General features: G+C 43.6%; 1 protein-coding gene across 5 annotated transcripts in view; it reads right to left on the reverse strand.

Moving 5' to 3' along the window:
* RASL10B (RAS like family 10 member B) overlaps window positions 1–23,868 on the reverse strand; it is a 180,185-nt gene that overhangs the window by 52,823 nt on the left and 103,494 nt on the right. For 4 of the 5 annotated variants that reach the window (XM_073615224.1, XM_073615223.1, XM_073615221.1 and 1 more), the window contains one exon: window positions 13,470–13,816. The exons of the other annotated variant lie outside the window; for it this stretch is intronic. In XM_073615224.1, the coding sequence (XP_073471325.1) occupies window positions 13,470–13,685 (216 nt within the window). In that variant the 5' untranslated portion in view covers window positions 13,686–13,816. The remainder of the gene's footprint in view (window positions 1–13,469; window positions 13,817–23,868) is intronic. 5 annotated transcript variants of the gene reach the window in all.

Below are 23,868 nucleotides of genomic sequence, written 5' to 3' on the forward strand. Positions count from 1 at the left end.
AGTCCTTCAGAGTTCAGTCCGTCGAAAAGTCTGCTCGTGTGTGCGCGGCATTACAATTACCTTTCAATGCTAGCCTTGAAAAATACCTGTTGGGGAAACAGACAAATTGGTGGGTTTATTTCTGCTTTAACTGCAGGACATGAATACACGTATTCCACAAAAAACACTTTACCATATCTAGAAAAAAAACACAGAGGCCACTTATAGACCACACTGCATACCTGCCTACATATATTGAGGCTGATTTACTTTAGTTATTCTATGTGAAAAGCAATTTCCTGTTCGTTTGGAATACCTCCTGCAGATGTTTTTCACATGATTGAATAAATTAAGTGACTATTCACACAATTTTATCAATGAAGATTTTTAAATACTTTTGTAAATCAGTCCAAATATCTCAGTGTAGCAGATCTAAAAAGTTGAAGCCTGAACGAAGCCTTACGTCTTTTAGCTCATTATGCTTATCGGATTTTCCGCAGACAAAACCTCAGACTTTTGTCCGAAGGCGTGTGCCTGGATTTTGTCTTGCATACAAACGGCAAGGAATTGTCGGCCAACAAACACAAACATAGTGACATACTACGTGTTTTTTCAGCTCTTTAGCGCCACCCTTTTGGCTCCTGCTAATTTCGTGTTAGTAGAAGTTTGGTGAGTGTTGATTCGCGCTTTTAATTTCACGCTTTTCATTTAGCGCTTTTAAGTTTGCACTTTTCATTTCGTGCCTTTCAGTTCGTTTCTGAACGGCCGTTCGTCAACCAGACATGTTGCGGAATCGGAGGAGATAACATGTTATTTATTATTGGCCTTGGAGTTATTGCTTTGACCCAAGTCCAGGAACAGGAGGATTTCTTGGACCAAAAATTGGTTGTTTTATTAATCGTGAACAATTATGTCATATGCCTTTGCTGCAGGAGCTCCAGGAGAATAATCTGGATGATTTTCGGAATTATCTCCGGATGACGGACCCCTGCTTTTACCAACTCTTGGCATTGTTGACCCCCTATATTAAGAAGCAGGACACATGCATGAGGCTTTTCTGTTATTTTTTGGTTGAATAATAATGATTTGATTTGTTATATTTTCTATATTTGTGGATGCATAGAATGCACTTTTTGGTTAAAGAGGAGCTCCACCTTAAAAAAAAAATATTAAAAGCCAGCAGCTACAAATACTGCAGCTGCTGACTTTTAATAAATAGACACTTACCTGTCCAGGGTGCCCGCGATGTCGGCAGCAGATGACGAGAAATCGCTCGGTTCTCGGCTGCCCCCACCACCATCCTCGGTCAGGGAATCAGGAAGTGAAGGGTTGCGGCTTCCATGCCCGGTTCCCTACTGCGCATGCGCGAGTCATGTTGCGCGTCTTCACTGGTCCCTGTTGTGTTGTGGGAACTGCGTATTTCCCAGAACACAACGGGGGGGGGGGGGGCAGCGGGCATCTGCGGCTAGCTATTCCCGGAAGTGGGTGCAGATACCCGTATTATACAGGTATCTGCACCCCCTCCCCCCTGAAAGGTGCCAATTGTGGCACCGGAGGGGGGGAATCCGATGAGCGGAAGTTCCACTTTAGGGTGGAACTCCGCTTTAAGTTCTATTGGCAGATAGCATGTCTAATTTTATTGGTTTTCTTTTTTTAATGCACAATAAAAAAAAATGTGGAGAATAATACTTGGCTATGTGTTTTACTTCAAATTACAGTTTGGGAGTAGGCAGTTACATTTAAAAAAATACAATGTAAAATTAACAAGGGACACCAACATAGTTATATCTTTGATCTTAAAAACTACAGGATAATGGTGTTGGGGTAACTTGCACCAAAAAAAACAAAAAAAAAAAACGACAAGCATAATAATATTATTCTTGATATCACTAGAAAAAAAAAGCCTTTGAAAATTCGTTTGCAATAACGCCACCAGTATCACCAGCAAACCAGCTTCAATATCCCATTAAAGAAGAAAAGAATGTGCGCTGCATTTCGAGATTTCGTAATTTACTGCGTCACAAATTTTAATTCTCCACTACGAACGCTAGTTTACAAGACCGACCACTTCTGGCACCTCCTTGCTTCCGAGCATGCGTGTTTGTACTTTGGACTTTTGTCCGACGCACTTGTGTACACACAAGCCGACAACAGACATTTGTCCGCGGAAAATTTATAAGCCTGCCATCCAACATTTGTTAGCGGAAAATCCGACAACAATTGTCCGATGGAGCAAACAAACGGTCGGATTTTCCGCCAACAGCCTGTCATCACACATTTCCCGTCGGAAAATCCGATCGTGTGTACGAGGCTTAAGCAGTATAGTTCATTGGGGCACTGTGCAGGGGGCATGTCTGACCTCTGGAGACCTAGACTATTGTGTTTACTGTGAGAATGAAGCGCATACAGTTTAGTAACAAGTAAAAAACACCTTGAGGCTTCAATCGAACTTTAAATAAAGACAGATACTATATTACATCTGGCCAGTCTCAAACAATACATGTTACAAGATTAAGAACTCAAAGAAGCTTATAGTCAGGTCCATAAATATTGGGATATCGACACAATTCTAATCTTTTTGGCTCTATACACCACCACAAATCAGGTGAACGGTGTAGGAATTACAACAGTTTGTATATGTGCCTCCCATTTTTTAAGGGACCAAAAGTAATGGGACAATTGGCTGCTCAGCTGTTCCATGGCCAGGTGTGTGTTATTCCCTCATTATCCCATTTACAAGGAGCAGATAAAAGGTCCAGCGTTCATTTCAAGTGTGCTATTTGCATTTGGAATCTGTTGCTGTCAACTCTCAATATTCGATCCAAAGAGCTGTCACTATCAGTGAAGCAAGCCATCATTAGGCTGAAAAAACAAAACAAACCCATCAGAGAGATAGCAACATCCTTAAAAAGAAAGAACGCACCGGTGAGCTCAGCAACACCAAAAGACCCGGAAGACCACGGAAAACAACTGTGGTGGATGACCGAAGAATTCTTTCCCTGGTGAAGAAAACACCCTTCACAACAGTTGGCCAGATCAAGAACACTCTCCAGGAGGTAGGTGTATGTGTGTCAAAGTCAACAATGAAGAGAAGACTTCACCAGAGTGAATACAGAGAGTTCACCACAAGATGTAAACCATTGGTGAGCCTCAAAAACAGGAAGGCCAGATTAGAGTTTGCCAAACAACATCTAAAAAAGCCTTCACAGTTCTGGAACAACATCCTATGGACAGATGAGACCAAGATCAACTTGTACCAGAGTGATGGGAAGAGAAGAGTATGGAGAAGGAAAGGAACTGCTCGTGATCCAAAGCATACCACCTCATCAGTGAAGCATGGTGGTGGTAGTGTCATGGCATGAGCATGTATGGCTGCCAATGGAACTGGTTCTCTTGTATTTATTGATGATGTGACTGCTGACAAAAGCAGCAGGATGAATTCTGAAGTGTTTCGGGCAATATTATCTGCTCATATTCAGCAAAATGCTTCAGAACTCATTGGACGGCGCTTCACAGTGCAGATGGACAATGACCCGAAGCATACTGCGAAAGCAACCAATGAGTTTTTTAAGGGAAAGAAGTGGAATGTTATGCAATGGCAAAGTCAATCACCTGACCTGAATCCGATTGAGCATGCATTTCATTTGCTGAAGACAAAACTGAAGGGAAAATGCCCCAAGAACAAGCAGGAACTGAAGACAGTTGCAGTAGAGGCCTGGCAGAGCATCACTAGGGATGAAACCCAGCGTCTGGTGATGTCTATGCGTTCCAGGACTTCAGACTGTAATTGACTGCAAAGGGTTTGCAACCAAGTATTAAAAAGTGAAAGTTTGATGGATGATTGTTAGCGTCTGGTGATGTCTATGCGTTCCAGGACTTCAGGCTGTAATTGACTGCAAAGGGTTTGCAACCAAGTATTAAAAAGTGAAAGTTTGATGGATGATTGTTAATCTGTCCCATTACTTTTGGTCCCGTAAAAAGTGGGAGGCACATATACAAACTGTTGTAATTCCTACACTGTTCACCTGATTTGGATGTAAATACCCTCAAATTAAAGCTGAAAGTCTGCAATTAAAGCACATCTTGTTAGTTTCATTTCAAATCCATTGTGGTGGTGTATAGAGCCAAAAAGATTAGAATTGTGTCGATGTCCCAACATTTATGGACCTGACTGTAGGTAAAAATTGGGTACATAGGTTTAACGATCAAGATCAGTTAATTAAAAAGTTCTATTCCAGTCCCTTTCTCCTTGATAACCTGCTTGTATGGCCATGCAGAGTCCTATAATGCCAAAGTTGTATACATTTTAAACACAATCTGCAACAACTGAGCCATGTAGGAGCTAAAAACAGAGATAACAAACATTCCCTGTGACTGGCGGACATTTTTTTTGTCTACAAACAAGGTATTAACATGCACAGCTTATTTATTCCCTGAAGGGTTAAAGTGTGTTACCCCAAAAATAAAGATGCAATATATGTATCTGTGTACTGTAATATATATATATATATATATATATATACACACACACACACACACACAGTATTTCACAAAAGCGAGTACACCCCTCACATTTTTGTAAATATTTTATTTTATCTTTTCATGTGAGTGTACAGCTTGTATAGTTTCAGTGTAAATTTGCTGTCCCCTCAGAATAACTCAATTCACAGTCATTAATGTCTAAACCGCTAGCAACAAAAGTGAGCACACCCCTAAGTGGAAATGTGCACCACCTTCCATTTGAGGATGCCCCACAGATGCTCAATAGGGTTTAGGTCTGGAGACATGCTTGGCCAGTCCATCACCTTTACCCACAGATTCTTTAGCAAGGCAGTGGTCAAATTGGAGGTGCGTTTGGGGTCATCATGTTGGAATACTGCCCTGCGGCCCAATCTCCGAAGAGAGGGGATCATGCTCTGCTTCAGTATGTCACAGTACATGTTGGCATTCACGGTTCCTTCAATGAACTGTAGCACCCCAGTGCTGGCAGTACTCATGCAGCCCCAGCCCATAACATTCCCACCACCATGCTTGACTGTAGGCAAGACACACTTGTCTTTGTACTCCTTACCTGGTTGTCGCCACACACGCTTGACACCATCTGAACAAAATAAGTTTATCTTGGTCTCATCAGACCACAGGACATGGTTGCAGTAATCCATGTCCGTAGTCTGCTTGTCTCCAGCAAACTGTTTGCGGGCTTTCTTGTGCATCATCTTTAGAAGAGGCTTCCTTCTGGGACGACAGCCATGCAGACTAATTTGATGCAGTGTGCGGCACATGGTCTGAGCACTGACAGGCTGACCCTCCACCCCTTCAACCTCTGCAGCAATGCTGGCAGCACTTATATGTCTATAAGACTAACGAGTCACATGACACTGGGGAGGTAAAATGATTAATTGGGCCCAATTTCACTTAGGGGTGTACTCACTTTTGTTGCCAGCGGTTTAGACATTAATGGCTGTGTGTTGAGTTATTCTGAGGGGACAGCAAATTTACACTGTTACACAAGGGGACCCCCAGATCCCGTCTCTCCCCTGTTTGAAATGGTAACGGGTACATTGTACCCGTACCATTTCACAAAAAAAGTGTGAAAATGGTAAAAAAAAAACAACACGCACCATGGGAGAAGTCCTTTATTAAAAAATAAAAAAATAAAACTGTCCCACGTAGTCCATTCACCTCCGCCAACGGACCGGGGACATCTCTATGGCTTTCCCGTAGCGTCAGAGGCGGGCAGACCGGGTGGCCCTGCCCCCCTCTGACGCTACGGGGGAAGCCATAGGGATGTCCCAGTGCGTCAGAGGGGGGCGGGGTCACCCGGCGATGACACCGTGTAGCCCTGCCCAGTTTTAAAAAAGCTGTCACCTGTGAGGATGCGTCATATGGCGTGTGCCTCCCATGGAGGCAGATCTTTTTTTTTTTTTTTGGTCCGTCGGAGGAGGTGAATGGACTACGTGGGACAGTTTTTTTCTTCTCCCCCAGTGTGTGTTGTTTTTTTTACCATTTTCACACTTTTTTTTGTGAAATGGTATGTGTACAGTGTACCTGTTACCATTTCAAACGGGGGGGGGCGGGATCTGGGGGTCCCCTTGTTAAAGGGGGCTTCCAGATTCCGATAAGCCCCCGCCCGCAGACCCCAACAATCACCGGGCAAGGGTTGTGGGGGTTAGGCCCTTCTCCCCATCAACATGGGGACAAGGTGCTTTGGGGGGCTACCCCAAAGCACCCTCCCAATGTTGAGGGCATGTGGCCTGGTACGGTTCAGGCCTGGTACTTTTCCTGCGGCCTGCCAGGTTGCGTGCTCGGATAAGAGTCCGGCATGGATTTTTGGGGGGACCCCACGCCATTTTTTTTTAATTTTGGAGCGGGGTTCTCCTTAAAATCCATACCAGACCTGAAGGGTCTGGTATGGATTTTGAGGGGGGACCCCACGCCATTTTTTAAAACATTTTTGGCACGGGGTTCCCCTTAATATCCATACCAGACCTGAAGGGCCTGGTATGGAATTTAGGGGAAACCCCACGCATTTTTTTTTTAAATTTTGGTTCGGGGTTCCCCTGTGGGGGAATCCCATGCCGTTTTTATCAATTTTATGTGTATCGCCGGAACGACATTTCATTATAGCCGCGAGTAGTTTTAAATTACTTTTTTTTCCTTTAGAAATGTCATTTTGCTGTCAGACTGTTCTAAACACGGGAAACATGTGCCACTTTACAGGCATACTATAGACACCCCCAAGGTACGAAATTTAAAGGAATATTACACTTTTATTGTTTCACTTTAAGCATTATTAAAATCACTGCTCCTGAAAAAACAGGCATTTTTGAAACTTTTTTTTGCATTGATACATGTCCCCTGGGGCAGGACCCAAGTCCCCAAACACTTTTTATGACAATAACTTGCATATTAACCTTTAAAATTAGCACTTTTGATTTCTCCCATAGACCTTTAAAGGGTGTTCCTCGGCTTTCAAATTTGCCGCGAAAACCCCGAATTGTTCGCTATTCGGTGAACGGGCGAACAGCCAATGTTCGAGTCGAACTCATGTTCAACCCGAACATAAAGCCCATCCCTACTGACAATTCTTCTGGGTTCATATTTAAATCCATGCTGCCTTAAGTTAGTTTGTGTTCCTGTAATCACTGCTGGAAGTTACAGGAATGCTGTAGCAACACACAGTGTGCCTGTATCTCCTGTGGTTTATTGTTTGGCTATACCTCCTCCTAGCTCATTTTAGTAAGAGGGCGATATGCTTCAGAAACACACCGTAGGGAAGTTCTCCATCAGTGAATCACATCACACATAATGTGCGTTTAGTGGGTGGGCAGTAGGCAGACAGTGGTCGGGATTACATCACAAAGTAGGCTGGCTGGTGAGCAGTTTGACATTAAACAGCTGGCGGGTGGGCGAGATTATGTGACATAGCAGGCAGCAGATGGGCTTACATCACACACACAGCAGGGAAGTAACTTCCCTGTCGCTATATTCCAGGGGTCTGCAAGCTTTCTAAACAAAGGGCCAGTTTACTGTCCTTCAAACTTTAGGGGAACCGCACTGAGGCCAGTAAACAATGCTCCTGGTATCAGTGGGAGGAGTAGTGCCCTATTGTTGGTATCAATGGGAGGAGTAGTGCCCCATCGTTGGTATCAATGGGAGGAATAATGTCCTATCATTGGTGTCAATGTGATGATTAGTGCTCCATTCTTGGTGTCAATGGAAGGAATAGTGTGCCATCATTGGTGTTAGTGGGAGGAATAGTGCCCCATTCATGGTGTCAGTGGAAGGAACTATGTCAGCAACAATGGGGGGAATAATGCCCCAAGAGCTGAATAAAAACAAGCAAAGTGCTGCATCTGGCCCCTGAGCCGCAGTTCGGAGACCACTGCTATATTCTATAACTGACTGAGATTTTGACAGTGAAGCTCCAGCTGGGAGCCATTGTCAAAACTGCAACTGGCTCTGAAGCACACACAAATGGGAAAGTTACTTCTCCATTTGTGAGTAGGTACAGCATGGTGCGTCAGCAGAAAACACTCAGAGTCCAGGTGCAGATCAGCAGGAATATATTGTAATTGAAGTTTGGCAATACACAACAAGCCCGATGGGTAGGCAACCCGACTGGGAGCACTCACAGTGATGTATCAGTAGCAGAAGGTCTCAGGTGTGCCGACAGTGTCTGTCTCGAGGAGTGGAATGCAGACTGGCCTGTCCATACCCAAGTGGGGAGGCTTCTAGGTAGGATGGCATGTCCCTGCACTTTCCTTACTCCTCTGGAACCTTTCCCTTGATGCTAAGCACTGTCCCTGACAGATCGGATACCTGTCCCTACCCTAGCTACATAGGAAATGCATGCGAAACACATGCCGAAAGTCACATGGGGCACCAGCATTCAATCGGATAGCTGCCCCCTGTGCCCTAGGAAACCACAGAGGAACTAGGTTACTTTTGACTTCTTCTCCCTCTGCAATGCTTCTGCGGTTGAGCACTACCTGCAGTGGAGAAAATAGACTGCAATCTGCCTACACTCTGTGTGTGTGATGCAAGCCCAAGTAAAAAAAAAATATTGTTTATGAAAATGTGTTTTGACCAATGTAATTATATTTGTTGTAATACCTTTAATGGATTGTATTTGCGAGTACTTTAACCTCCTTGGCGGTATTCCAGAGTTTGGCTCAGGGTTAAATTTCAGTACCATTACCGGTAACCCCGAGGCACACTCAGGATTGCATCGCAGGATCCAGGAAAAGGTTACTTGCCTTGTCCCCAAGATCCTGCGAAGTACTCCCGCTGTGTCCCGTGGCCGGATCCTACGCCAGATGCTCTGTGTTCTGGGTTCCGTTCCCTGAAAGCGCCGCGACGCATAGGGCGGAACCCGGCGGCAATTTCAAAAAGTATAAAACACAATACATACACAATACATTGTAATCTTATTAGATTACATTACTGTATCAAATCATTTGACCTCAGTTTGTCCCCAGTGCTTTGTCCTGTGCCCTGCCTGCCGTTTTACTGTTCTTTCTGACATTCTTTCTGCCTGGAAACTTGAGCATGTCCATGGCATCCAAAAAGCGTGCCTCTACATCAAAAGCGGTTTATGACCAGTTTGAAAACAGCAATATCAAATTAGAATCACTTGCAGAATTGAGAGATAGTGATTTGTGGGGAAATTCGTCATCAGACAAGGAAAGTGACGACAGCGATGATTCTGCGACTGAGTTCAGTGATGTGCGAACTTGGTGTTCTATTGACTGCGGTACGGATCACGCAGCGCCTCCAAAGATTCCCATTTACTGGAGCACCTAGTATGAAAGTGGACGTTGAAGATGACAACTCCTTGGCATACCTACAACTATTTCTGACAATGAGGTTATTGAAAAAATAGTTACGGAGACAAACCGGTACCAAGAGCAACAAGCTACTATGCATCAGAAGTTTTCAAGAAGTAGAAAGTGGGAACCAGTGACCAAAGATAACATTTGAAAATTTATTCGCCTAATAATACTTCAGGGAGTATGTAGAAGTGGTATTGGACAACTAACAAATTACTTGCCAGTCCATTCTTTGGCAAGGTCATGTCAGAGTACAGATTTTCTCTGATAATGAAATACTTACACTTCGAAAACAACGAAGAATTTGATGAAACTACTCATCCTGCACCAAAACTCAAGAAAATTTGGGAAGTATCTCAAATGATTTGAAAAAATGTCCAACAGAGCTATGTGCCAAAAAGAGACATTAGCATAGATGAAAGTCTAATGGCCTACAAGGGAGGGCTCAGTTGGATACAATACATGGCATCAAAGAGAGCACGATTTGGCATAAAATCCTTCATGCTATGCAAATCGTCAACTGGCTACATTTGGAATTCAGTCCTATACACTGGGAAAGGAACATAATTCAACCCAAAATACAGCAACTATGGAATGGCAACATCTTCCGTTCTTTCACTGATTGAGCCATTGCTAAATCAGGGCTATTGCATAGCAACCGACAACTTTTACACATCTCCTGAACTTTATGAGTTTCTTCTGCAGAACAAAACGGATGCCTATGGAACCGTTAGGGCTAACTGGCGCAACATGCCGCCAATGTTTGGCAATAAGAAGCTGACGACTGGAGAAATGGTTGCCTGGCAGAAAGGCAAAATGATGGCACTGCGATGGAGTGACAAGAAAGATGTGTACCTAATGAGTTTGTCCATAATGTTATGGTATGCATGAAAGGTGGGAAAGAAATCATGAAGCCACAAATAGTGACAGACTACAATAACACCATGGGAGGTGTTGACAGAGCCAACCAAGCAATGATATTCTATGCAGCAATGAGAAAACAGCAAAAAAGTACTACAAGATCTTCAGGCATCTTCTTGAGCAATGCTTGTGGAATGTCTACATTCTGCTAAAAAAAAAAAAAAAAAAAAGTGTGACAAGCCTGTGATTCATTCTGACTTTATTTGGAAAGTTGCCGAACTGATCTTTGTGAACCACCAAACACCAAAGGCTCTGAATAGAGCTGGACGTCGTGCTGCTGGCGTTGTCAACCCGGAACGCCTGACTGGTCGTCACTTCATGGACTACTTCCCACCAACTGAGAAAAAGTCAGCACCTACAAGGATGTGCGTGGTTTGTTGCTTGAAGAGAGATGACAGTGGAAAGAAAATCCGAAAAGAAACCAGGTTCCATTGTAGATTTTTCATACCCGGGATGTTTACTAAACTAATATGCAGTGACTAGTAATATTGCACCCTTGTTTGGACAAATGTCAGTGTTTTTGATTTGATTATATTATTGAAAAAAATCTATTGAATAAAGTGTATTATTATTATATTATTATTTGTTATTACACTGAGCAAAATTATAAACACAACACTTTTGCGTTTGCCTCTATTTATCATGAGCTGAACTTAAAGATCTACGACTTTTTTATGTACACAAAAGGCTTATTTCTCTCAAATATTGTTCACAAATCTGTCTAAATTTGTGTTAGATGAGCACTTGTTGAGAACTTCTCTTTTGCGGAGATAATCCATCCACCTCACCCACCTGGCATATCAAGATGCTGATTAGACAGCATGATTATTGCACAGTGTGCCTTAGGCTGGCCACAATAAAAGGCCACTCTAAAATGTGCAGTTTAATCACACAGCACAATGCCACAGATGTCGCAAGTTTTGAGGGAGCGTGCAATTGGCATGCTGACTGCAGGAATGTCTTGATATGCCACATCCGTGAGGTGGATGGATTATCTTGGCAAAGGAGAAGTGCTCACTAACACAAATTTAGACAGATTTGTGAACAATATTTGAGAGAAATAGGCCTTTTGTGTACATAGAAAAAGTCGTAGATCTTTAAGTTCAGCTCATGATAAACAGGGGCAAACACAAAAGTGTTGCATTTATAATTTTGCTCAGTGTATTTATAGTTATTTATCATATTATAATTTGTGATTTTGTGTTTCAAACATTATCATACCCGGGATGTCTACTAGACTCTTGTTTGGACAGATTTAAGTGAGTTATTCCTAAGAATTACAGGCCTACATATAAAACGCCAAATTTCCATGCAAAACAATTGTACCGTTTTTGCATTAAAAAATCAGACATAATCATACCCCCGGGGAGGTTAAAGATCAAAAGAAATCACCTTGGTTTGCAGTTAAAATGGTGGATAGAACTCTCACTGCTTTTGTTCTCAATAAAAGGTTTGCCTTTCTATGCCACTCTTAAAAAGATTTCCCCAAATAAACCTCTAAGGAACATTCTAATTCATAGGTCACAAGCACTTATTAGGAAAGATTGCAGAAGGCAATGCTCAGCATGGGGACTTTAGACAAATAGCAGGAACACATACAAGTAATATTAGCAAAAAGGTATGTAGTATCATATAGTCAGCATGAAACTTTAAAGTGTATTTCCAATTTTGCAACCGAATTGGGAAAACACCTACATTATATTTGTTACATTCTCTCATCTACATAGCATAACCTTAAAGAAAAATTAAAAGTTCTGCTTATATTTTACTTGCCCTTTTCTGAAAATTCCAAAACTGAAGTTTTCCTTTGCTATGCAGAGAGGGTTGGTGAGTTAATATTTACCACAACTATCTCTGTCTCTACTGTGCTGGCAGATCTCATTAAAACTAGATTTGGACACTATGGGGGAGATTTACTAAAACTGGCGCACACAGAATCTGGTGCAGCTGTGCATAGTAACAAATCAACTGCTAGATTTCATAGTCAAAGCTAACTTGAACAAGCTGAAGTTAAAAGCGGATTGGTTACTGTGCACAGCTTCTGTATGCACCAGTTTTAGTAACTCTCCCCCCATCTGTCCTAACAAAGCATTAGAGTTAAGGGTTAAAGTGATATTAAAGTCTGTTATTTTTAAACAAAAAAAAAAAAACATGTCATACCTGCTCTGTGCAGTGGTTTTGCACAGAGCAGCCCAGGTCCTCTTCTTGGGACCCTCGCTGGCGGTCCTGGCTCATCCCTCCTGCTACAACAGAAAGCAGCTTGCTATGGGGGCATTAAGACAGAGAGCCACTGCTTGGCCCCACCTCCTCTCTTTCCTCATTGGCTCACTGACATTGATCGACAGCAGCAGGAACCAATGGTGCCCGCTGCTCTCTCAGTCAATGAGGAGAGAGAGCCCCAGAGAGCCGAGGCTCTCATGCAACATCGCTGGATCGAGATGGTGTTCAGGTAATATTAGGGAGGCTGCTGCACACAGAAGGTTTTTATCTTAATGCATAAAATGCATTAAGATAAAAAGCCTTCTGCCTTTAGAACCACTTAAAAGCCCCATACACATGGGCAAAATGTTGGGAGACATTTACTGGTTAAAAAAAACCAGACATCATTCTGCCTATTCGGCCGGCTTTTGTCAGACGTGTATGCTGAAAAACCAGCAGCCGTATGCCTTCAGATCGCCGCTCTCAGCCAATGGCAGAGAGCACTGATCAGTGTTCTGGCAGGGGGGCCAGCGGGGGGAGATCACTGAACTAACCTCGCATGGTTAGTACAGCGGCTTCGAATGGAGCACGAAAAAAAACTGTAGTGTGTACCTGGCTTAAGGCTACTGAATTGTATGCTAATGAGGGGAAACGCATTCCTGTCCTTCTTTGTCAATGGGAAAAGACTGAGTTTTCTCTCATTTTAAATTGTTCAGAAATGTTTGCAGTCTGCCTGAGACTAGTTTTGAACAAAAACCTTAGAAAGATAAGAGATTTTTTTTTTTTTTTTTAGGTATGCTGTATGAATGGAAACACATGACAAACATATAGTGGGGTTTTCTCAAATTTGGCTGCAAAAGCAGAAATACATTTTAAGTTGGACAGATTTCAGGATTAGATGCAAGCCAGATTTACAGCTTTGTTCTTTTGCGAAATGTATTCTCTGTAGTTCTTTGTGTTATGGAAAATATATATCTCCTGAACTAAGAGTTTCTGAGTTATGCTCCAGCATTTTCAGCCAACATATTCCAGACTCACTTGTAGGGTGTTGACAGGGAAGGAAGATATGGGAGGAAAGTCCATGATCTGAAGTTCGTGGACATGGCCATTCATGACAACAGCTGGTAGGAAGACGCGTCGTGTATTGGTTGGAACAGAGGTCTCGCTGAACTCGTTGTACATGAACTGACGGACAATGGCACTTTTTCCCACTCCTTGGGCCCCAAGTACCGCAATCTTGAAGGTCGTCACCATGCCTCCCAGGGCCGGTGGTGGATGATTCCCTCACACGGTCCGTGGTGTTGGAAAGGTGGTCACACTGCGGCATATTCCGGAGGCTGCAGGCTCAGCCACTTTCAGGAAGCATCTCCCTGCAGAGCAGGAGGCTATATAAGTGATAAGAAAAGACATCACTGTAATCACACTGCATTCAATATTTCATGTTTCAGGCTACATCAATAACTAGTGAAATGGTAATTAGCACAGCAGACATTTCCCACTCCTGTCTGTGAACAGGGGTAGCAACAAAAAATTGTTTAAATGTATGTACAGTCAAAACCTTTTTGTTTTTTTAGTTTTGGATGGCATGGGGAAGGGTTAAATAGATAAGAGTATAGATCAGCCTTCCTCAACTAGGGTTTCTGTGCAACCTTAGGGTTCCTCCAAAGGTTGCCAGGGGTTCCTTAAACAACGAGCAGCTTCTGCTACTCAGATAAGTAACCACTGACACCAATGACATTTTTACCTATCTACAAGGCAGAACTCTTCCCAGTGACCTCAAATGAAAGCAGGAGTATTCTTCCCAATAACCATCAAACTAATGTACCATGAGATGTAGATTTAGAAATTATTAACAGGGGTTCCTTGAGATTGAAATGTCATTTCAAAAGGTTCGTCCATGTTAAGAAGGTTAAAAAAGGGCACTACACAAACACACACGCACACATTCCAATGTTGAATGTAGGGGTGTAAGGAGGTAGACATACCCGTGTCCCATAATTCATATATCTGAACTGTAATAAAAAACTGCCCTACTTCCCTTTTGCTTAAGGGGGAACAGAAGTGGTGTCACGTCACATTCGGCTACCCATCACATTTTGCTACCCGCTGGAGTGCACATGCGCGACGCGGCCATATGCGTTCCAACACTGTTGTAAGACCACTTTGCCACAGGGCCCCTCGCTACGCTTCGGGCACGGCCTCGCTTTGCTCGGCATAATTATAATCTAACTCTATGTCCACTTGGATGGTGGGGCTTGAACCTGGACTCAGGGGTGTGGCCAAAAAATTCTGTGTTGGAACGCATATGGCGGCATCGCGCATGCACAGTCCAGCAGGTAGCCAAATGTGATGGGTCGCCATATGTGATGCTACAGTGGCATACTCTATTTTCAATTCCCTAGTGGAAAAAAACGGCAGTAGGACACAGCCCCGCACACTAAGCCATCCTTGCAACACCCTCTCACACAAATGCTCACCCTCTGACAAAATCCCACCACTTACCTCCCCACACACATGGTGCCAACACTTCCTCTGCCCACTGCTGTACTGGACTTTGGCCACCAGGTGGGTTAAGTAGAGACAGCACAGCAGTGGCAGCTCCTCCAGTGGTGCCTCCCCATACACACATGCCGCACTGTGCACTAGTCCCGGGTTCAGCTTCCACTGCTAGGAACCAGGACCTTCACTGCAGTGCATCCCATGGATCGCCTCAATTCTCTCCCACAGACAGCAGTTGAGGACTCAGGCTCTGAGGAAATTGACAGCGAGCCTGTGAACTCTCATCCCCCATCCCCCACCTCAGCAGCACAGTGCTGCCATACCCACTTCACCACCCCTCTCCCCACAATGCCTCCCACCTACCTCGTCCCCCTGTTCTGCCACAGAGCTTCCATTCCCTCCTCATCACCCTCCTGCCAAAGCTGCTCTTCTTACTTAGAGCCCAGGACTTGTGCAGAGGTGAGCCAGAGAGACATAGAGCTAGGGTGGGCACTCACAGAAGTCGGGTTTGCGATGTATCAGCATCTGAAAAATAGGATTTTTTATAACACCTTACCTGTAAAATCCTTTTCTTGGAGTACATCACAGGATACAGAGCCTCAGTATTCACTGATGGGTTATATAGACACCACTAGGTGATGGACACTGGCACACCCTAGACAGGAAATTTAGCCCCTATATAAGCCCTCCCTTAACTGGGAGTACCTCAGTTTTGTAGCAAAGCAATACGTGTGTAATACATATCCCCAAAAAAAGAGGGGCTGGAGCTCTGTGTCCTATGATGTACTCCAAGAAAAGGATTTTACAGGTAAGCTGTTATAAAAAATCCTATTTTCTTTATCATATCACAGGACACAGAGCCTCAGTATTCACTGATGGGATGTCCCAGAGCAATGCCACCTGAGGGGAGGGGACACAAACAAAAGTAGGGAGCAATCAGACCTGAGGACCCTGTGCTGCAGCCTGCAGCACACTGCGCCCAAAGGCGATATCCTCATGCCTTTTCACATTGACCTAGAGCTGGGTGATTTTCTCAAAAAAAAAAAAAAAAAATCTGAGATTTAAAAAAAAAAAAAAACTTGAATCACGATTCGAATCGAGTTTTGTTTTTTGTTTTTGGACACCGCGCCGGTCCTGAGGAGCTGTGGGCAGGAGTTTTTAGGTGAGGCCGAAGCCACAAGACTCTACGCATATGCACCAGCCCAAGCGTAAGACGAGAGGTCTAAAGGATAGAATCTCTGATTGCATTGACTGCAAAACACAAGGCTGCTGGCAGCTCGGCTATTTCTTGGGCCTGCTGTTCAGGGAAAACCTTGAGCACCTGTTTCAAGTGATCTCTTAAGGATTGGCATACACAAATTGCTGCCACTGCAGGTTGAGCTACTGAACCTGCCAAGGCAAAAACGTTTTTCAACAGGAATTCCATCTTTTTATCAGTTGTATTCCTAAGCATTTGAGCGTTGTCAACCGGACAAGTCAAATTTTTGTTCACAGAGGAGATGCTGTAGCGGCGTCAATTGACAGAATACCCCACATCTTTGTGAACTTTTCCTCCATAGGATAAAGAGTTGAAAACTTTTTAGGAGGGAAAAAATGTTTAACTGGGTGATCCCACTCAGAATAAATAAGCAAGTGAACCAAAACTAGACGTGGGTTTTTCAATTGGCTCAGTTACGGGTAACTTAAATGTGGAGTGGACCCTTTCAGCAAGAGATTGCACCAGCAATTTCTCAGCCTGTGAAGCCGAAGAGGGACCTTCCCCACTAGATTCCCCGGAAGAGGAGTAATCCTCATCCCTATCTCCAGAGGGTGAATCATCTCCCCTTTCCCAGAGTTTCTCTGTTTGAGGGTCCTGGGTAGAAGGGGATCTAATGCGCTTTCTTCCCCCTAGTGAAGATGTAATCATGGCCATCAATCTTTCCTCTAATCCATTTATGGTTGAGGAAAAAAACCTCCTGAGTAATGTATACAGGGGCTGAGATGCCAGCAGCAGATGTAGCTGCTGACCCTGACAGCTCATCCTGACCAGCCTCCCTAGGTCCTTCAGGGGGAGATAGTGCTGCGGGGGGGGGGGGTCTCCTCAGAGCCTGAGGGAGATCCCCTTGAGCCCCTATTTCTCGGGGTACCTGTACCTCTTCTGCCCATAGTGCCAAGCACAAATACCGAGGTACAACCAGAAATGCACGTACTGCTGAGCAAATAGTCTAGCAACTACCGCTGCTATAAAGGCCCAGTCTGGTGCTAAATAGATGGTGCCTGGGGATGCCTGTGTCAGCCACACTCACATGCCCTCCATCCGATCTGTGTCCCTCCTTGAGCTGTGCACCTGCAAAAGAGTGCATCTTATAGCCTCGTTTAGCCCTCATTGTGGGTGTCAACATGCCAGACGCCGCGCTAACGCTCCGCTCCTTTTTCCAAGCACCCATTCCGCCCCTTCCCTTGTCCTTTTTCAAACAAGCCCTGCTTTCCCGCGATCCGAGGGTTCCGATCCTGATTGGACCGCCATGGAGGGGAGGCGGAGGAGAGTGGAGGGTAGGTGGATGAAAAACCACCGTAATGGCGGCGGCAGGAGGCGGTGCGGGTACTGCTGACTGCCCTATGGCCCTTTAGTTTAAAGAGAGCTGTAGGGAGACATTCTTTGGGAGAAAAAAAACCCCATCCCACATCCTACCTGGGCATGGGCTCAGAGGAGCATGCAGCATGATAACAGAGACGAAAATGACAGGCATGGAAAGGTACGTGTTCTTGACAGCCCCCCGGTGGCGACTTTAGGCATAGCAACATTACTTAAAGGAGAAAAAACCATAAGAAATTAGAAAAATTCCTTAGGAATCTCTCTTACCTTATCCAGCTGCAGGGTTCTGTGGTAACAAACCCAATCTTCACCTCTCACGGTGGGCTCCGTTTGAAAAAAAACTTCAGGGACTAGGGCCTCCTTAAAAAAGGGGGATCCTAGCTCTGGGCCTATAAAGCACCCCGCCAGGGATATGGCTAAAAAAAACAAATACTGGATACCGGGGTCCAGCTTTCTAAAAAAAAAAAATTACAGGCAGAGCCACGTTTCTTCGTACATGAGGCCCGGGTACCATTCGTTTCGGCCTAGAAAAGCACTTCAAATGGATCCGGTTGCATGGCTTGCCCCAGAAGTATATTCCAGCGGAGCTCAGCACAGCACATCTTTACACGTGACCAACACCTACGACACTGGCGAAAAAACTGAGGTACTCCCAGTTAGGGGAGGGGTTATATAAGGGGCTAAACTTCCTGTCTAGGGTGTGCCAGTATCCATCACCTTGTGGTGTCTATATAACCCATCAGTGAATATTGAGGCTCTGTGTCCTGTGATGTACGATAAAGAAAGTGAGGATGAATTTTCTGGGGAGTCAAGAACAGTTAACAACCCCACCCTTCCCACAGCAAACTTTAAGCACATCTCTCTACCCCTTTGAAATCCCACAGTAGACATCTGGCACATTTCTTGGCACATACCAACCCCCCCATGCATCATAGTACATCCCTCCCCAGTCAGCAGACCACCACTCACTGCTGATTTCTACACATATCTTAAACATATCTTAAAGCAGAACTTCATGAAAAAGGAGGAGTTCCACTTTTCCACCTCCTCCCCTCCCCTACTGAATTTGGACTCTTTTTTCATGTGCGGGAGGGGGCGGGTACCTGGTTTTGAAAGGCACCTGCTCCCACTTCCGGTCAGATCGCTGCAGCAAATCCACTGGAAGTTCTCCTCCCCCCTCCCTACCTGCAGCCTGCGGGAACTTGTCAAAGGTCCCAAAAGGATACTGGACCATTCACAAAGCACCACATGCGCAGTGGGCAGCTGGCTGTGAAGCTGCAAGGAGTCACATCCGGCTGCCCACGGTTAACATGCTGGCGCCGGGGACCAAAGACCAGTGAGGAACTGGCTTGGGTGAGGACTGAGCTGGATCCATGGCCAGGTAAGTGTTTTTTTTTTTTTTAAAGTCAGCACCTTACAGTTCAGCACCCTTCACCTAGGAGCACAGCACATGACTCCGTAGTCAGCACACTTCCACTTACAGCACACCCCACAACAGCTCACACTGCATCCTTTCAGCAACTGCTCCCAGTAAATCAGCACCACCACACACACACAAATTCTGCCTCAACCCCCCCCAACCCACCCTGGCTGCCTCATCACCCAGCTAACAGCACATCACTACACAACCAGCTTGCCTCCCCTCATAATCCTGTCTACACCTTACAACTCACGACCCACCCCCATGTTACTCCCTTCTTCCCAGCCATTTCATACCTCCTGCTATCAAATATTTCTCCCCAGCCCCATCACTGTTCCACTGTCAGACATCCCTCCCTATCTAAATTACCCCTACACTGACACATATCCCTCTCTGGCATCACCATCTCCATACCCACAATAATCAATCACCCATTCTTTCTCATTACCTCACCCGCTTCACGGTGTGCCTCCAACCTCCTGCATAGAGTGACAGCTTTCAAGCTCCTCCCCTGCACATACTGCTCACCATCCAGAATTCTGTTCAGTATGTTCTGCCCAGCCTCTTATGCTAAGCACTCCTTTCCAGTACATAATGTTTGCTGTCATGTTTGTCTATCATACCAACTGCACTCCTCTCCTGCACATACTGCCTTCTATGATATATTTCATACACCTCTTCTGCATATACTGCTCACCTTCAAATGCTCTGCACTCCACACCTATATGTACTGCCTGCCATCATACACTTGGTACTCTTTTCCTGCATATATTATACCCTCTGCATACCTCTTCATCACATACTACCTGATGCCATAAACTTCACAATTCTGTGGTGCACATACTATCAGTTGTCATCCACATACTACCCACCATCGTACCCTCTGCAGCCCTCCCCTGCACATCCTCCTCACCATCCTACCCTCTGCACTCTTCTCCTGCACATACTGCTGGCCATCATATGCTTGTCACTTCTCTCCTGCACACATTACTTGCTGTCATACCCTTAGCACGTCTCTCCTTCACATACTGCCTGCTGTCATACAAATCCCACTCCTCTCTGGTACATGCTACCTGTCGTCATACCCTACAAACTGCTTTTCTGCACATAGTGCCCTTGGTGATACTTCCTGCACTCCTCTTTATCACATAGTGTCTGCCGACATACGCTCTGCACTCCTTTTCTGCACCAACTACCAACCATCATACATCCCGCACTTTTCTGTTACTCATACTGCCCACTGTCATATGCTCAACACTCTTCTACAGTACACACTGACAGCCATTATACCCAATCTGCCCATTCTGGACAGACACACTTTGTATACAAAGTTTACAGAGCTCTAGTGACACTTTGGATGTCTGTTGGGAAGAAATGTCACTGTGTACTGTGTTGGAATCAAATTGTGCAAGGCATTCTCCATTTCCACCATATTATCTGCACTATCTGAAAAGAAAAGTAAGCAAAAGTGTCATTTGATTGTATTTAGTGTCAGGAGCTATTGAAAAGAAAAAAAAAAAAAAGCATGCTTTTCCATTAGGCCAGACTACTTAAAGTGTAATGCCGTGTACACACGACCAGACAACAAAGGTCCGACGGAACGAATCCGCCGGACAATTCCATCGTGTGTGGGCTTCATCGGACCTTTGCTGTCGAAAAATCAGACGGACTTTAGATTTAGAACATGTTTCAAATCTTTCCAACGGACTCAAGTCCGATCGAAAAATCTGTTCATCTGTATGCTAGTCCGACGGACAAAAAAGGGCGCAAGGGCATCTAATGGCTACTGGCTATGAACTTCCTCATTCTAGTGTGGTCTTACGTCATCACGTTTAAAACGATCGGACTTTGGTGTGATCGTGTGTAGGCAAGTCCGTTGCGTCAGAACTCCGTTGAAAGTCCGTCAAAAAGTCCTTCGGAGTTCAGTCCATCGAAAGTCTGCTCATGTGTACACGGCATAACTGTACTTTTGTTGAGAAAAAAAAATCCTCTCTGAGTGATCAATGTACACTACAAGAATTTTAACAAACTTTGCATCAAATTCCTCCTTTTTGTTGCTCTGAAGAAATACAGTAGCTGTTTGTTTCACTGTTCCCCTTTGCACACTGATTCTGAATGGGAGGGACTGGTTTAGCTGGTGCATGCTCTGTTAGATTATTCTAACGAGAAAAGTTGCAGTGTCTGCATTCCTCTAGAAGCATTTAATCCTTGGGAAGTATCTCACCAAAACTGTCATTTCTATTACAGGGGGTGCCTTAACTTTGACTAGTATCTTAGTGCAGATTTCAGGGAAAATCACACAAGAAGGAAATTACATTTCTGGGAGCTCCAACAGTGTACAGAAGATTGAAAAGGGAAGGTAATTTTTAATAATAGTAAATTACAACAAAAGCTTGTTTAGCAATTATATATGTTATATTATCTGTTTTTTTGTTTTTTCACAGAAGTGACGTTACCCTTCAACATTTTTACTACTTTTTGAGAACTGTAACTAATACTAAATATTTCTGGCTAGTTCTCCAGTTTATGTAGTTTTGCTGTTCCCTAGCAAATCCTCGTTTTATGCTTATTCTGGGGACAGCCTGAGGAATGCAAAACAATGTAGAGCTGAACAAGAAAAAAATCCCTCTACTTTCAATTTCATAACTATCATCTTGCCACTGCTGCAAGCAGGATGCGTTTCATCCCTGTTCATTGTATTGAAACAGAAATCTATCTCTTATCCTTATTTTCGGTGTGCTGCAACCCAGGCACTTATCTGCTCCAATTTGTTTCAGATGCTTCTGTGCAGGTTATCTTACTTTTTAATAAACAGGGAAATTATTTTATCAAGGGCCTAAATTTCTCTGAAACGATCTGAATTCACCTGCCATCCAACACTTCAGTAGTGGGAATGAAGGTATCCTCTAAATAGAAGGAAAATGGAAACATCTTGTTCAAAACTGAATGCGTACAATATAGTAGTTAGGTTATTCCCATTTAGGAGAATGCAGATTACTAGTGGTAGTGTTTCATACAGAAACCAATAATAATTCAAATCATAAACGATTATTGTACCCAGGAGCACTCCTGTATTCCTTGGTTCCTGAAGAATCCCTCATAATGGAACAGGTGAATTTCCATAAAAGCACCCTGGGGTGACCCTGAGTTTAGTAAATTACAGAGGTAATGCTGACTACCAAAGGGCAGTTCTGCACACGGGCACAGGTCATAAGCTTTTTACTCCTGCACAGGATATAATTACCATATCAAACCACCGTGTAAAAGTCACTGAAAAAAAACCCAAATATTTTAAATGCTTATTTGTAGTTTTTCCTTTCCATACATTATTTTTTTATCCAATGAGTTGCAATTTATTCCAATTTATTCCATGTGCCTTTGAACTTGCTAGAATATTTTATTATTTCAGGGAAAGTCCCTAGCAGAGTGCCCTTCCTTATAGCCCTCCGATCTTCTGGGAACTTCTAAATACTCTTTGTGCTGGCCCAGCATTTTAGCCCTTCCTCTTACCTCCCTACATAACCTTTTATGTAGATGCTGGGGGAGCAGCGAAGGGGAAAACTGTATAGAGTGTCACTTTAATGACAGTATGCTGGGGTGTTGACATCACATGCAAAATGGTGGTGCCCAGCAGCAATTACAGGGCTTTGGGTGTCTACTCAAGGAAAGATTTGACAAATGCACATATTTGGCAGGTAAATGCAAATATAATTTTATGTTGAATTTCTGTTGAAATGAATAGCCTGGTGGCAGGGTCTCTTTAAGACAAAGTGAACTCAAACTATGTGTATGCTGTGTATATATTTTTTACTGTAGGCATACAAATATAACAGAAAATGTCAGAGAAAATAGTAACAGTAGTAATAGATCCCAGATTTGAAAACATGTATGCGCCAACCTTATATTTCATTTGCTTTCAAAACTAAATTATTATTACAGGTACTTATTTAGCGCTGTCAATTTACGCAGCACTTTACATATTTTATACATTCACATCAGTACCTGCCCTCAAGGAGCTTACAATCGAAGGTTCCTAACTCACATTCATACATACTGGGGTCAATTTAGGCAGGAGTCAATTAACCTACTAGCATGTCTTTGCAGTGTGGAAGGAAACCGGTGTGCCCGGAGGAAACCCACTTGGGCACAGGGAGGACATGCAGACTCCAGGCAGGTAGTATCATGGTTGGGATTCAAGCCGAAGACCTCAGTGCCGCTAGGCGGAAGTACTAAACACTTAGCCACTGTGCTGCCCAATAAATCTAAAATAATGAAGGTCTGTAAGTGAAACTGCTTCTGTTTGGACAGATGCTAAGGTACCTGTCTTCATTAAAAGACTGATATATAATAATGCAGATTTCAGCAGAAACAGGTGACAGTTGTCATCTACTGGCACCTTTAGATTCAGTAAAAACCCTTATCTAGTAGGTCTGAGGGATAAGAATGCTCTGTCTGTGTGAGAATAGCCTGCATGCCTGTGTGTAAGGGGTCAAATTTTACAGGATCACTTTCTAATGCCTCTGGCCAGCTTTATTCTGCTGTGAAAGATAAATCATAAAGATGTTATGATCTTGAACCCTGATACTAGTTATGTGTTTGTTATTTTATTTTAGAGCTTCTAATGTTTAATAGGATTTTCAATTATTGTGTATGTATGTATATATATATATATATATATATATATATATATATATATATATATATATATATACATACACACACACATACACACACACACACACACATTGTGTATACAATACTTATTTACCTAAGATAAACTGTTTTAAAATGTTTTTTGTGGGGTTTTTTTTATTCCATTACAAATGTACACATTCAAACATTGAAAATATGTTAAGGCATGTACATAGTATGAACACATATTGGCAAAAGACACATATAAACATATGAATATATTAACATACAAAAAAAAAAACAGAAAGAGA

This window comes from Aquarana catesbeiana, linkage group LG02 (genome assembly GCF_042186555.1).
Source record: "Aquarana catesbeiana isolate 2022-GZ linkage group LG02, ASM4218655v1, whole genome shotgun sequence".
Classification (NCBI taxonomy): domain Eukaryota; kingdom Metazoa; phylum Chordata; class Amphibia; order Anura; family Ranidae; genus Aquarana; species Aquarana catesbeiana.